Source organism: Hyperolius riggenbachi, chromosome 7 (assembly GCF_040937935.1).
Source record: "Hyperolius riggenbachi isolate aHypRig1 chromosome 7, aHypRig1.pri, whole genome shotgun sequence".
Classification (NCBI taxonomy): Eukaryota; Metazoa; Chordata; class Amphibia; order Anura; family Hyperoliidae; genus Hyperolius; species Hyperolius riggenbachi.
Window position 1 is genome coordinate 325,628,229 of NC_090652.1, and position 16,377 is coordinate 325,644,605.

The 16,377-nt window shown below is 43.1% G+C and overlaps 1 protein-coding gene across 1 annotated transcript in view; it reads right to left on the reverse strand.

Annotated features, from left to right (window-relative positions):
- The window catches only part of DPP10 (dipeptidyl peptidase like 10), a 647,445-nt gene that overhangs the window by 144,744 nt on the left and 486,324 nt on the right, over positions 1-16,377 (reverse strand). The window contains exon 18 of the mRNA XM_068247444.1: positions 1-99. Within this exon, the coding sequence (XP_068103545.1) occupies positions 1-99 (99 nt within the window). The remainder of the gene's footprint in view (positions 100-16,377) is intronic.

Here is a 16,377-nt window from a genome sequence, read left to right on the forward strand (position 1 = left end):
CGTAATCGCCGATGGTTATTGTCTTTATGGCGCTGTGGAAGATCTCTTTCTGTGAGATGACATCTCGCAACACCAAATTCTCCTCAATGGAATAAAAATCTACAAAAATAAAAACAATATTAGATTTTTTATTGTATTGTGTGCAGATAAAGTAAGTAAATAGCATTTCAAATTATTCTCACCTAACAGGAGGAAGAGGAATAATAATGGAGTGCTCTGATAATGAAAGGGGCAGATCTCAACACCCTAAACATGTATAATAAACTGGAGCAGTTGGCCCCTAAGGTCAGGAACATCAGGGACCTGGAGGCCAGCAACATCGGGGACCTGGAGGCCAGGAACAGCGGGGTCCTGGAAGCCAGGAACAGCGGGGTCCCGGAGGTCAGGAACAGCGGGGTCCCGGAGGCCAGGAAAAGCGGGATCCCGGAGGCCAGGAACAGCGGGGTCCCTGAGGTGAGGAACAGCGGGGTCCCTGAGGATGGGAACTGCAGGGCCCCTTATCCAGGAACAGCAGGGTCCCTGAGGCTGGGAACTGCAGAACCCCTGAGGCTGGGAACTGCAGGGCCCCTGAGGCTGGGAACTGCAGGGGCCCTGAGGCTGGGAACTGCAGGGCCCCTGAGGCTGGGAACTGCAGGGCCCCTGAGGATTGGAACTGCAGGGCTCCTGAGACTGGGAACTGCAGGGCCCCTAAGGATGGGAACTGCAGTGCCCCTGAGGCTGGGAACTGCAGGGCCCCTGAGGCTGGGAACTGCAGGGCCCCTGAGGATGGGAACTGCAGGTCCCCTGAGCCAGGAACAGCAAGGCCCCTGAGGCTGGGAACTGCAGGGCCCCTGAGGCTGGGAACTGCAGGGCCCCTTATCCAGGAACAGCAGGGTCCCTGAGGCTGGGAACTGCAGAACCCCTGAGGCTGGGAACTGCAGGGCCCCTGAGGCTGGGAACTGCAGGGCCCCTGAGGCTGGGAACTGTAGGGCCCCTGAGGATTGGAACTGCAGGGCTCCTGAGACTGGGAACTGCAGGGCCCCTAAGGATGGGAACTGCAGTGCCCCTGAGGCTGGGAACTGCAGGGCCCCTGAGGCTGGGAACTGCAGGGCCCCTGAGGATGGGAACTGCAGGTCCCCTGAGCCAGGAACAGCAAGGCCCCTGAGGCTGGGAACTGCAGGGCCCCTGAGGATGGGAACTGCAGGGCCCCTGAGCCAGGAACAGCAAGGCCCCTGAGGCTGGGAACTGCAGGGCCCCTGAATAACGTGTGTGTGTGTGTGTGTGTGTGTGTGTGTATGTCTCTCTGTGTATATACAGGATCTTCTCAAAAAATGAGCATATTGTGATAAAGTTCATTATTTTCTGTAATGTACTGATAAACATTAGACTTTCATATATTCTACATTCATTACACTACAACTGAAGTAGTTCTAGCCTTTTATTGTTTTAATATTGATGATTTTGGCATACAGCTCATGAAAACCCAAATTTCCTATCTCAAAAAATTAGCATATTTCATCCGACCAATAAAAGAAAAGTGTTTTTAAAACAAAAAAAAAGTCAACCTTCAAATAATGATGTTCAGTTATGCACTCAATACTTGGTCGGGAATCCTTTTGCAGAAATGACTGCTTCAATGCGGCGTGGCATGGAGGCAATCAGCCTGTGGCACTGCTCAGGTGTTATGGAGGCCCAGGATGCTTCAATGCGGCGTGGCATGGAGGCAATCAGCCTGTGGCACTGCTCAGGTGTTATGGAGGCCCAGGATGCTTCAATGCGACGTGGCATGGAGGCAATCGGCCTGTGGCACTGCTCAGGTGTTATGGAGGCCCAGGATGCTTCGATAGCGGCCTTAAGCTCATCCAGAGTGTTGGGTCTTGCGTCTCTCAACTTTCTCTTCACAATATCCCACAGATTCTCTATGGGGTTCAGGTCAGGAGAGTTGGCAGGCCAATTGAGCACAGTAATACCATGGTCAGTAAACCATTTACCAGTGGTTTTGGCACTGTGAGCAGGTGCCAGGTCGTGCTGAAAAATGAAATCTTCATCTCCATAAAGCTTTTCAGCAGATGGAAGCATGAACCCACTTTTGAACCAGAAACAGCGGCAGAAGCGCCTGACCTGGGCTACAGAGAAGCAGCACTGGACTGTTGCTCAGTGGTCCAAAGTACTTTTTTCGGATGAAAGCAACTTTTGCATGTCATCCGGAAATCAAGGTGCCAGAGTCTGGAGGAAGACTGGGGAGAGGGAAATGCCAAAATGCCTGAAGTCCAGTGTCAAGTACCCACAGTCAGTGATGGTCTGGGGTGCCATGTCAGCTGCTGGTGTTGGTCCACTGTGTTTTATCAAGGGCAGGGTCAATGCAGCTAGCTATCAGAAAATTTTGGAGCACTTCATGCTTCCATCTGCTGAAAAGCTTTATAGAGATGAAGATTTCATTTTTCAGCATGACCTGGCACCTGCTCACCGTACCAAAACCACTGGTAAATGGTTTACTGACCATGGTATTACAGTGCTCAATTGGCCTGCCAACTCTCCTGACCTGAACCCCATAGAGAATCTGTGGGATATTGTGAAGAGAAAGTTGAGAGACGCGATACCCAACACTCTGGATGAGCTTAAGGCCGCTATCGAAGCATCCTGGGCCTCCATAACACCTGAGCAGTGCCACAGGCTGATTGCCTCCATGCCACACCGCATTGAAGCAGTCATTTCTGCAAAAGGATTCCCGACCAAGTATTGAGTGCAGAACTGAACATCATTATTTGAAGGTTGACTTTTTTTTGTTTTAAAAACACTTTTCTTTTATTGGTCGGATGAAATATGCTAATTTTTTGAGATAGGAAATTTGGGGTTTCATGAGCTGTATGTCAAAATCATCAATATTAAAACAATAAAAGGCTTGAACTACTTCAGTTGTGTGTAATGAATCTAAAATATATGAAAGTCTAATGTTTATCAGTACATTACAGAAAATAATGAACTTTATCACAGTATGCTAATTTTTTGAGAAGATCCTGTATATATATATATATATATATATATATATATATATATATATATATACCCAGTGGGATGCGAAAGTTTGGGCAACCTTGTTAACCGTCATGATTTTCCTGTATAAATCGTTGGTTGTTACGATAATAAATGTCAGATAAATATATCATATAGGAGACACACACAGTGATCCCTGAGAAGTGAAATGAAGTTTATTGGATTTACAGAAAGTGCGCAATAATTGTTTAAACAAAATTAGACAGGTGCATAAATTTGGGCACTGTTGGCATTTTATTGATTCCAAAACCTTTAGAACTAATTATTGGAACTCAAATTGGCTTGGTAAGCTCAGTGACCGCTGACCTACATACACAGGTGAATCCAATTATGAGAAAGAGTATTTAAGGGGGTCAATTGTAAGTTTCCCTCCTCTTTTAAATTTCTCTGAAGAGTAGCAACATGGGGGTCTCAAAACAACTATCAAATGTCCTGAAGACAAAGATTGTTCACCATCATGGTTTAGGGGGAAGGATACAGAAAGCTGCCTCAGAGATTTCAGCTGTCTGTTTCCACAGTTAGGAACATATTGAGGAAATGGAAGACCACAGGCTCAGTTCAAGTTAAGGCTCGAAGTGGCAGACCAAGAAAAATCTCGGATAAACAGAAGCGACTAATGGTGAGAACAGTCAGAGTCAACCTACAGACCAGCACCAAAGACCTACAACATCATCTTGCTGCAGATGGAGTCACTGTGCATCGTTCAACCATTCGGCACACTTTACACAAGGAGGTGCTATATGTGAGAGTGATGCAGAGGAAGCCTTTTCTCCACCCACAGCACAAACAGAGCCGCTTGTGGTATGCTAAAGCACATTTAGTCAGCTTCATTTTGGAATAAGGTGCTGTGGACTGATTAAACTAAAATTTAGTTATTTGGGAATAACAAGGGGCATTATGCAGCTTAGCTGTATCAAGCTATCACGCTTGGTACAAGGCGTTTATACTGAGGCTCAGATTTATCGTAGTATAAAATGTAAGCTAAGGTCATAAACGTGAGATCAGATGGCTACGGTACAATAGGCTGAGACAAAGGCTAGGTCGATAACAGGCTGGGGTCATACACGAGATAGTAGATGGCTATGGTACAATAGGCTGAGACAAAGGCTAGGTCGATAACAGGCTAGGGTCATACACGGGTGGTCAGATGGCTACGGTACAATAGGCTGAGACAAAAGCTAGGTCGATAACAGGCTAGGGTCATACACAGGAGATCAGATGGCTACGGTACGATAGGCTGAGACAAAGGCTAGGTCGATAACAGGCTGGGGTCATACACAGGAGATCAGATGGCTACGGTACAATAGGCTGAGACAAAGGCTAGGTCGATAACAGGCTGGGGTCATACACGAGATAGTAGATGGCTATGGTACAATAGGCTGAGACAAAGGCTAGGTCGATAACAGGCTAGGGTCATACACGGGTGGTCAGATGGCTACGGTACAATAGGCTGAGACAAAAGCTAGGTCGATAACAGGCTAGGGTCATACACAGGAGATCAGATGGCTACGGTACGATAGGCTGAGACAAAGGCTAGGTCGATAACAGGCTAGGGTCATACACAGGTGGTCAGATGGCTACGGTACGATAGGCTGAGACAAAGGCTAGGTCGATAACAAGCTAGGGTCATACATGAGATATTAGATGGCTGTGGTACAATAGGCTGAGACACAGGCTAGGTAGGTAACAGGCTAAGGTCATACACGAGTGGTAAGATGGCTACAGTACAATAGGCTGAGACAAAGGCTAGGTCGATAACAGGCTAGGGTCATACATGAGATATTAGATGGCTGCGGTACAATAGGCTGTGACAAAGGCTAGGTTGGTAACAGGCTAAGGTCATACACGAGTGGTCAGATGGCTGAGGTACAAATGACTAGGCAAGAGAGTGGACAGTAAAGCTAGGGTCAAAACTAAAGTCAGTCAGTCAGTCGCATTAATATACAATAATTGAGTAGTAAAGTCGCATTGAAATACAATAACAAATTTATCACAGAGTGACAAAGAGCCCAGCAGACCAGCGTACTGATTGCTATCACGGGCAAGGACTGAATGTCAGATGGGGGTTACTTAGAGCCTGACCAAAGCCGGCCCCAACCCACAACAACCAATCCCTGTCAGGCTTTTATCAGAGTCAGCTGACACTAAACCCTCCTGCGTCTCAGTGAGTAGGAGGGGCGCCTGCCGGCAGACGCCTGTCATGTGACATCATGAGGGACTCCCCGAGCGTCCTGGTTGCCATGGATGCCAGAGGCGGAGCGAGAGGAAGATCGACGCAGCGAAGAGGAAGTGCCAGGATGCCGAGGACGGAAAACCGCAGGAGCCAGCAGGTGAGTTCCTTACAAAAGCATTCCAAGAAAAACACCTGCTACCTGTTATAATTTAAGTAGGCCTCAGTTATTTGGACTGAGTTAGTAAAAAAGGCTTGAGGAGCAGACCTGCCCTTTAAGGGGATTTTCTCTTAGAGAGAAAATCTTCAGTTCTGTCAGAACTAGAACATACCAAGAAGCTGTTCTATGGACAAGGCCACGGGTCTCCCTGACCTGGGCATGTACGCCACTAGAACAATAAACATCAGCCATGTTTTATAAATATCCACATTCCTGTATGTATGTCAAATGCCTCATTGAATATTAATCGAGTAGGTGTGGATGATGACATCACGAGGGGATCCACCCAGGGGCGTAACTAGAAATCACTGGGCCCCCCTGCGAATATTTGGATGGGCCCCCCCCCATAGGTGCCAAATAATCGTAATGGGGCAGCGTTTCACTGTAAATTAATTGTAAAGTGGGCAGCATTTTACCAGACAATCGTAATGTGGGCCAGAAAATCGTAATGTGGGCAGAGTTCACCAGAATATCGTAATGTGGGCAGAGTTCACCAGACAATCGTAACGTGGGCAGTGTTCACCAGAAAATCATAATGTGGGCCAGAAAATCGTAATGTGGGCAGAGTTCACCAGAAAATCGCAATGTGGGCAGCAGTTACCAGAAAATCGCCATGTGGGCAGCAGTCACCAGAAAATCGCCATGTGGGCAGCAGTCACCAGAAAATCCTAATGTGGGCATCAGTCACCAGAAAATCCTAATGTGGGCAGCAGTCACCAGAATATCGTAATGTGGGCAGCAGTCACCAGAATATCGTAATGTGGGCAGCAGTCACCAGAAAATCCTAATGTGGGCAGCAGTCAGTCACCAGAAAATCGCAATGTGGGCAGCAGTCAGTCACCAGAAAATCGCAATGTGGGCAGCAGTCACCAGAAAATCCTAATGTGGGCAGCATACACCAGAAAATCGCAATGTGGATAGCAGACACCAGAAAATCGCAATGTGGGCAGCAGACACCTGAAAATCGCAATGTGGGCAGCAGACACCTGAAAATCGCAATGTGGGCAGCAGTGACCAGAAAATCGTAATGTGGGCAGCAGACACCTGAAAATCGCAATGTGGATAGCAGACACCAGAAAATCGCAATGTGGGCAGCAGACACCTGAAAATCGCAATGTGGGCAGCAGACACCTGAAAATCGCAATGTGGGCAGCAGTGACCAGAAAATCGTAATGTGGGCAGCAGACACCTGAAAATCGTAATGTGGGCAGCAGACACCTGAAAATCGTAATGTGGGCAGCAGACACCTGAAAATCGCAATGTGGGCAGCAGTGACCAGAAAATCGCAATGTGGGCAGCAGTGACCAGAAAATCGCAATGTGGGCAGCAGACACCTGAAAATCGCAATGTGGGCAGCAGACACCAGAAAATCGTAATGTGGGCAGCAGACACCAGAAAATCGTAATGTGGGCAGCAGACACCAGAAAATCATAATGTGGGCAGCAGACACCTGAAAATCGCAATGTGGGCAGCAGACACCTGAAAATCGTAATGTGGGCAGCAGACACCAGAAAATCACAATGTGGGCAGCAGTCACCAGAAAATCATAATGTGGGCAGCAGACACCAGAAAATCGTAATGTGGGCAGCAGTCACCAGAAAATCGCAATGAGGGCAGCAGTGACCAGAAAATCACAATGAGGGCAGCAGACACCTGAAAATCGCAATGAGGGCAGCAGTGACCAGAAAATCGTAATGTGGGCAGCAGACACCTGAAAATCGCAATGAGGGCAGCAGACACCTGAAAATCACAATGTAGGCAGCAGACACTAGAAAAAAAATGCACCTGTGAAAAAAAAACAATTCACTTACCTGACAGAAGTCTTCTCCTCTCCCGGCATCTGGCTCGCAGCTCCCCGAGTCCTCCTGCAGCACATCTCCCGCGCTGACAGGCAGAGTGCAGGGCTACGGCAAGATGGCTGCCGAAGCCCTGTACTGGAGACACAAATAGTCTCCAGTGTAGGGCTTCTTCGGCGGCCATCTTGCCGTAGCCCTGCTCTGCCTGCCGGAGACTATGCAGGCTGCTGGAGCGGGGCAGCGGGGAATGAACTGGCGCAGCGTCTATTAGACGCTGCGGCCAGTTGAGCACCTTGCTGGGGGGTCCAGAGCAGCGCTCCCCCCGCGCACAGTGAGCGGGCCCTAGAGCAGCCCCGGGCCCCCCTGCGGCTGAGGGGGTTGCATCCCCGGTAGGTACGCCGGTGGATCCACCAATAGTCTGGTCTAGGGGATGGCGAAGATGATGTCATATTTAACTCTTTCCTAGTCGGTATTAAAAGGTGAGTGAGCTATGGGAGCTCGTTCTGCTCTTTACTTTCGCAATAGCTCGCAAGGCTGACTGGGACCTCTAAGTATGTTCATTCCTTTCTGTAATCTGATATAATGTATGCTGTACATAGGTAGTCTAGATGTAACATAGAGTAGATACAAGAAGACCTGGGTATCTTCAGCAGGAAGGTACTCATGCAGCTGTAACGCAACATGGTAATCTGCTTTGCCAGGATATGATGGACTATATTTGTATATATGTTTCCTGAATAAACTCCTTAAATATTGAAGAAGCCTGAGGAAAGTCTATCTCCTGCTTGCTGTGTTGAGAGTCAAGTTATCTCACAGTCTGTGAGACGCAACTATAAGAAGTTGCTGGTGCCGGAAAAAGGTGATTAGAACAGGATCTAACACTACCTATAGTAAAATATGGTGGTGGTTCCATCCTGCTGTGGGGCTGTGTGGCCAGTGCAGGGACTGGGAATCTTGTCAAAGTTGAGAGATGCTTGGATTCCACTCAGTATCAGCAGATTCTGGAGACCAATGTCCAGGAATCAGTGACAAAGCTGAAGCTGCGCCGGGGCTGGATCTTTCAACAAGACAACGACCCTAAGCACTGCTCAAAATCCACTAAGGCATTCATGCAGAGGAACAAGTACAACGTTCTGGAATGGTCCTCTCAGTCCCCAGACCTGAATATAATTGAAAATCTGTGGTGTGAGTTAGAGAACTGTCTATGCTCGGAAGCCATCAAACATGAATGAACTAGCAATGTTTTGTAAAGAGGAATGGTCCAAAATACCTTCAACCAGAATCCAGACTCTCATTGGAACCTACAGGAAGCGTTTAGAGGCTGTAATTTCTGCAAAAGGAGGATCTACTAATTATTGATTTCATTTATTTTTTGTGGTGCCCAAATTTATGCACCTGCCTAATTTTGTTTAAACAATTATTGCACACTTTCTGTAAATCCAATAAACTTCATATCACTTCTCAAATATCACTGTGTGTGTCTCCTATATGATATATTTATATCACTGTGTGTGTCTCCTATATGATATATTTATATCACTGTGTGTGTCTTCTATATGGTATATTTATATCACTGTGTGTGTCTCCTATATGATATATTTATATCACTGTGTGTGTCTCCTATATGATATATTTATATCACTGTGTGTGTCTCCTATATGATATATTTATATCACTGCGTGTGTCTCCTATATGATATATTTATATCACTGTGTGTGTCTCCTGTATGATATATTTATATCACTGTGTGTGTCTCCTATATGATATATTTATATCACTGTGTGTGTCTCCTATATGATATATTTATATCACTGTGTGTGTCTCCTATATGATATATTTATATCACTGTGTGTGTCTCCTATATGATATATTTATATCACTGTGTGTGTCTCCTATATGATATATTTATATCACTGTGTGTGTCTCCTATATGATATATTTATATCACTATGTGTGTCTCCTATAGGATCTATTTATATCACTGTGTGTGTCTCCTATATGATATATTTATATCACTGTGTGTGTCTCCTATATGATATATTTATATCACTGTGTGTGTCTCCTATATGGTATATTTATATCACTGTGTGTGTCTCCTATATGATATATTTATATCACTGTGTGTGTCTCCTATATGATATATTTATATCACTGTGTGTGTCTCCTATATGATATATTTATATCACTGTGTGTGTCTCCTATATGATATATTTATATCACTGTGTGTGTCTCCTATATGATATATTTATATCACTGTGTGTGTCTCCTATATGATATATTTATATCACTGTGTGTGTCTCCTATATGATATATTTATATCACTGTGTGTGTCTCCTATATGATATATTTATATCACTGTCTGTGTGTCTCCTATATGATATATTTATATCACTGTCTGTGTGTCTCCTATATGATATATTTATATCACTGTGTGTGTCTCCTATATGATATATTTATATCACTGTGTGTCTCCTATATGATATATTTATATCACTGTGTGTGTCTCCTATAGGATATATTTATATCACTGTGTGTGTCTCCTATATGATATATTTATATCACTGTGTGTGTCTCCTATAGGATATATTTATATCACTGTGTGTGTCTCCTGTATGATATATTTATATCACTGTGTGTGTCTCCTGTATGATATATTTATATCACTGTGTGTGTCTCCTATAGGATATATTTATATCACTGTGTGTGTCTCCTGTATGATATATTTATATCACTGTGTGTGTCTCCTATATGATATATTTATATCACTGTGTGTGTCTCCTATATGATATATTTATATCACTGTGTGTGTCTCCTATATGATATATTTATATCACTGTGTGTGTCTCCTATATGATATATTTATATCACTGTGTGTGTCTCCTATAGGATATATTTATATCACTGTGTGTGTCTCCTGTATGATATATTTATATCACTGTGTGTGTCTCCTATATGATATATTTATATCACTGTGTGTGTCTCCTGTATGATATATTTATATCACTGTGTGTGTCTCCTATATGATATATTTATATCACTGTGTGTGTCTCCTATATGATATATTTATATCACTGTGTGTGTCTCCTATATGATATATTTATATCACTGTGTGTGTCTCCTATATGATATATTTATATCACTGTGTGTCTCCTGTATGGTATATTTATATCACTGTGTGTGTCTCCTATAGGATATATTTATATCACTGTGTGTGTCTCCTGTATGATATATTTATATCACTGAGTGTGTCTCCTATATGATATATTTATATCACTGTGTGTGTCTCCTATATGATATATTTATATCACTGTGTGTGTGTCCTATATGATATATTTATATCACTGAGTGTGTCTCCTATATGATATATTTATATCACTGTGTGTGTCTCCTATATGATATATTTATATCACTGTGTGTGTGTCTCCTGTATGATATATTTATATCACTGTGTGTGTCTCCTGTATGATATATTTATATCACTGTGTGTGTCTCCTATATGATATATTTATATCACTGTGTGAGTCTCCTATATGATATATTTATATCACTGTGTGTGTCTCCTATATGATATATTTATATCACTGTGTGTGTCTCCTATAGGATATATTTATATCACTGTGTGTGTCTCCTATATGATATATTTATATCACTGTGTGTGTCTCCTATATGATATATTTATATCACTGTGTGTGTCTCCTATATGATATATTTATATCACTGTGTGTCTCCTGTATGGTATATTTATATCACTGTGTGTGTCTCCTATATGATATATTTATATCACTGTGTGTGTGTCTCCTATATGATATATTTATATCACTGTGTGTCTCCTGTATGGTATATTTATATCACTGTGTGTGTCTCCTATATGATATATTTATATCACTGTGTGTGTCTCCTATATGATATATTTATATCACTGTGTGTGTCTCCTATATGATATATTTATATCACTGTGTGTGTCTCCTATAGGATATATTTATATCACTGTGTGTGTCTCCTATAGGATATATTTATATCACTGTGTGTGTCTCCTATAGGATATATTTATATCACTGTGTGTCTCCTATATGATATATTTATATCACTGTGTGTGTCTCCTATATGATATATTTATATCACTGTGTGTGTCTCCTATATGATATATTTATATCACTGTGTGTGTCTCCTATATGATATATTTAACTGACATTTTTTATCGTAACAACCAACGATTTATACAGGAAAAACATGACGAATGTATGTAGTGTATGTTGTGTGTACTGTATGATGTATACTGCATGATGTATGTACTGTATGTTGTATGTACTGCATGTTATGTGTCCTGTATGTTGCATGTACTGTATGATGTATGTACTGTATGTTGCATGTACTGTATGATGTATGTACTGTATGTTGTGTGTACTGTATGTTGTGTGTACTGTATGCTGTAGGTTCTGTATGTTGCATTTCCTGTACGTTTTATGTACTGTATGTTGTGTGTATTCTATGATGTATACTGTATGTTGTGTGTACTGTATGTTGTATGTACTGTATATTGTATACACTGTATGATGTATATACTGTATGCTGTAGGTCCTAAATGTTGCATTCCCTCTACGTTGTATGTACTGTATGTTGCGTGTACTGTATGAGGTATACTGTTTGATGTATGTACTGTATGTTGTATGCAGTGTATGTTGTATATACTGTATGTTGCATGCATTGTATGATGTATGTACTGTATGTTGTATGCAGTGTATGTTGTATATACTGTATGTTGCATGCATTGTATGATGTATGTACTGTATGTTGTATGCAGTGTATGTTGTATGCACTGTATGTTGCATGTACAGTATGATGTATGTACCATACGATGTATATACTGTATGTTGCATTCCCTGTACGTTGTATGTACTGTATGTTGTGTGTACTGTATGTTGTATGTACTGTATATTGTATATGTTACGGCCAGAACCCGAAGTGTGGCCACTTCTAGTTCTGGCCAGCCACTTCGGGTTCTGGCCGGCCAATGTGCAAAGTGGCCGCAGCGCAGCGGCCAATGTTAGAAATGGAAAGTTTACATTTATTTTACAGCCGTCTCGCTGCGGCCAAATGTATTAAAAGTTGCTTAATTTAATTAAATATAGCCGGCGGCGATGTGATAGATGAAGCCGCCGGCTTTCGCACTGCCTCCTCTTCTCCTCCCCCCCCCCGCCTCTCTCCTCTCCCTGCCTCCTATACGACATACGGAGCAGCCGGGCGGGGACACGCGTGTCCCCGAGAGTCGTTCGTCGCGGCAGGGGAATCCTGACATTCCTGCAGAGCGGGTGCTGGCAGAAGCAATGTCTGCAGCCTCCCCGCTCTGCTTCCCCTGCCGCGATGAACGACTCTCCCGGGGGCTCCGTATTGTATGGAAGGCGGGGACAAGGAGAGAGGCGGGGGGGGGGGAGAATAGGGGGGGAGGCAGTGCGAAAGCCGGCGGCTTCATCTATCACATCGCCGCCGGCTATATTTAATTAAATTTAAGCAACTTTTAATACATTTGGCCGCAGCGAGACGGCCGTAAAATAAGTGTAGCTTTGCATTTCTAACATTGGCCGCTGTGCTGCGGCCACTTCGCAAATTGGCCGGCCAGAACCCGAAGTGGCCGGCCAGAACTAGAAGTGGCCACACTTCGGGTTCTGGCCGTAACATATACACTGTATGATGTATATACTGTATGCTGTAGGTCCTAAATGTTGCATTCCCTCTACGTTGTATGTACTGTATGTTGCGTGTACTGTATGATGTATGTACTGTATGTTGCATTCCTTGTATGTTGTCTGCACTGTATGTTGCATGCACTGTATGTTGTATGTACTGTATGTTGTATGTACTGTATGTTGTATGTACTGTATGTCGCAGTCCCTGTATGTTGTATGCACTGTATGTTGCATTCCTTGTATATTGTATGCACTGTATGTTGTATGCACTGTATGTTGTATGTACTGTATGTCGCAGTCCCTGTATGTTGTATGCACTGTATGCTGCATTCCTTGTATGTTGTCTGCACTGTATGTTGTCTGCACTGTATGTTGTATGTACTGTATGCTGCATTCCTTGTATATTGTATGCACTGTATGTTGTATGCACTGTATGTTGTATGTACTGTATGTCGAGTCACTGTATGTTGTATGTACTGTATGTTGCATTCCTTGTATATTGTATGCACTGTATGTTGTATGCACTGCATGCTGCATTCCTTGTATGTTCTCTGCACTGTATGTTGTATGCACTGTATGTTGTATGTACTGTATGTCGAGTCCCTGTATGTTGTATGCACTGTATGTTGCATTCCTTGTATGTTGTATGCACTGTATGTTGCATTCCTTGTATGTTGTATGCACTGTATGTTGTATGCACTGTATGTTGCATTCCTTGTATGTTGTATGCACTGTATGTTGCATTCCTTGTATGTTGTATGCACTGTATGTTGTATGCACTGTATGTTGCATTCCTTGTATGTTGTATGCACTGTATGTTGTATGCACTGTATGTTGCATTCCTTGTATGTTGTATGCACTGTATGTTGTATGCACTGTATGTTGCATTCCTTGTATGTTGTATGCACTGTATGTTGCATTCCTTGTATGTTGTATGCACTGTATGTTGTATGCACTGTATGTTGCATTCCTTGTATGTTGTATGCACTGTATGTTGTATGCACTGTATGTTGCATTCCTTGTATGTTGTATGCACTGTATGTTGTATGCACTGTATGTTGCATTCCTTGTATGTTGTATGCACTGTATGTTGTATGCACTGTATGTTGCATTCCTTGTATGTTGTATGCACTGTATGTTGCATTCCTTGTATGTTGTATGCACTGTATGTTGTATGCACTGTATGTTGCATTCCTTGTATGTTGTATGCACTGTATGTTGTATGCACTGTATGTTGCATTCCTTGTATGTTGTATGCACTGTATGTTGTATGCACTGTATGTTGCATTCCTTGTATGTTGTATGCACTGTATGTTGTATGCACTGTATGTTGCATTCCTTGTATGTTGTATGCACTGTATGTTGTATGCACTGTATGTTGCATTCCTTGTATGTTGTATGCACTGTATGTTGTATGCACTGTATGTTGCATTCCTTGTATGTTGTATGCACTGTATGTTGTATGCACTGTATGTTGCATTCCTTGGCCTCGATTCACCAAGCGGTGATAACTCAGTTATCACGCCTAAAGGACTTTAGGCGTGATGACCTTTTCACCACTGAGTTATCACCGCTTTTTCCTGCTCTTCGCGCGAAGTTACCGCGCGAACGCGCGTTCGCGCGTACGCGCGTGAGAGCGCGCGCAAAGTCCCATAGGGTTTAATGGGAGCTTCGCGCGAAGCGTCGGGTGCTGCGCGCGCACTTACGCGCCTACGCGCGAACGCGCGTACGCACGGTAACTTCGCGCGAAGCCCTTCTTATCATGCCTAAACTGAGTTTAGGCGTGATAAGGGCCTTTTCACCACGGTGCTAACACTTCGCACCGCTTGGTGAATCGAGCCCCTTGTATGTTGTATGCACTGTATGTTGCATTCCTTGTATGTTGTATGCACTGTATGTTGTATGCACTGTATGTTGCATTCCTTGTATGTTGTATGCACTGTATGTTGTATGCACTGTATGTTGCATTCCTTGGGCTCGATTCACAAAGCGGTGCTAACCCAGTTAGCATGCCTAAAAGACTTTAGGCATGATAACCATTGCACCATGCTGGTGAAAAGCCAGTTTAGGCGTGATAAGTTTAGGTGTGATAAGTTTAGGTGTGATAAGTTTAGGCATGCTAAGTTTAGATAAGTTTAGATCGCTTGCAAAGTCCCGCACGCAAAGCAGCGCCATTAAACTTTATACAAAGTGCACCAGTCTTTGCTAGCGTAAAACTTTTGATCAGCTGTGCACTGCGGTGCTAACGCAGTTGGCGCTTAAACTTAGCATGCCTAAACTTATCACACCTAAACTTATCATGCCTAAACTTATCACACCTAAACTTATCATGCCTAAACTTATCATGCCTAAACTGAGTTTAGGCATGATAAAGGGCTTTTCACCAGCGTGCTAACTGTTAGCACCGCTTTGTGAATCAGGCCCCTTGTATGTTGTATGCACTGTATGTTGTATGCACTGTATGTTGCATTCCTTGTATGTTGTATGCACTGTATGTTGTATGCACTGTATGTTGCATTCCTTGTATGTTGTATGCACTGTATGTTGTATGCACTGTATGTTGCATTCCTTGTATATTGTATGCACTGTATGTTGTATGCACTGTATGTTGCATTCCTTGTATATTGTATGCACTGTATGTTGTATGCACTGTATGTTGTATGCACTGTATGTTGCATTCCTTGTATGTTGTGTGCACTGTATGTTGTACGCACTGTATGTTGCATTCCTTGTATGTTGTATGCACTGTATGTTGTACGCACTGTATGTTGCATTCCTTGTATGTTGTATGCACTGTATGTTGTATGCACTGTATGTTGCATTCCTTGTATGTTGTATGCACTGTATGTTGTATGCACTGTATGTTGCATTCCTTGTATGTTGTATGCACTGTATGTTGTATGCACTGTTTGTTGCATTCCTTGTATGTTGTATGCACTGTATGTTGTATGCACTGTATGTTGCATTCCTTGTATGTTGTATGCACTGTATGTTGTATGCACTGTATGTTGCATTTCTTGTATGTTGTATGCACTGTATGTTGTATGCACTGTATGCTGCATTCCTTGTATGTTGTATGCACTGTATGTTGTATGCACTGTATGTTGCATTCCCTGTATGTCGCAGTCCCTGTATGTTGTATGCACTGTATGTTGCATTTCTTGTATGTTGTATGCACTGTATGTTGTATGCACTGTATGTTGCATTCCTTGTATGTTGTGTGCACTGTATGTTGTATGCACTGTATGTTGCATTCCTTGTATGTTGTATGCACTGTATGTTGTATGCACTGTATGTTGCATTCCCTGTATGTCGCAGTCCCTGTATGTTGTATGCACTGAATGTTGCATTCCTTGTATGTTGTATGCACTGTATGTTGTATGCACTGTATGTTGTATGCACTGTATGTTGCATTCCTTGTATGTTGTATGCACTGTATGTTGTATGCACTGTATGTTGCATTCCCTGTATGTC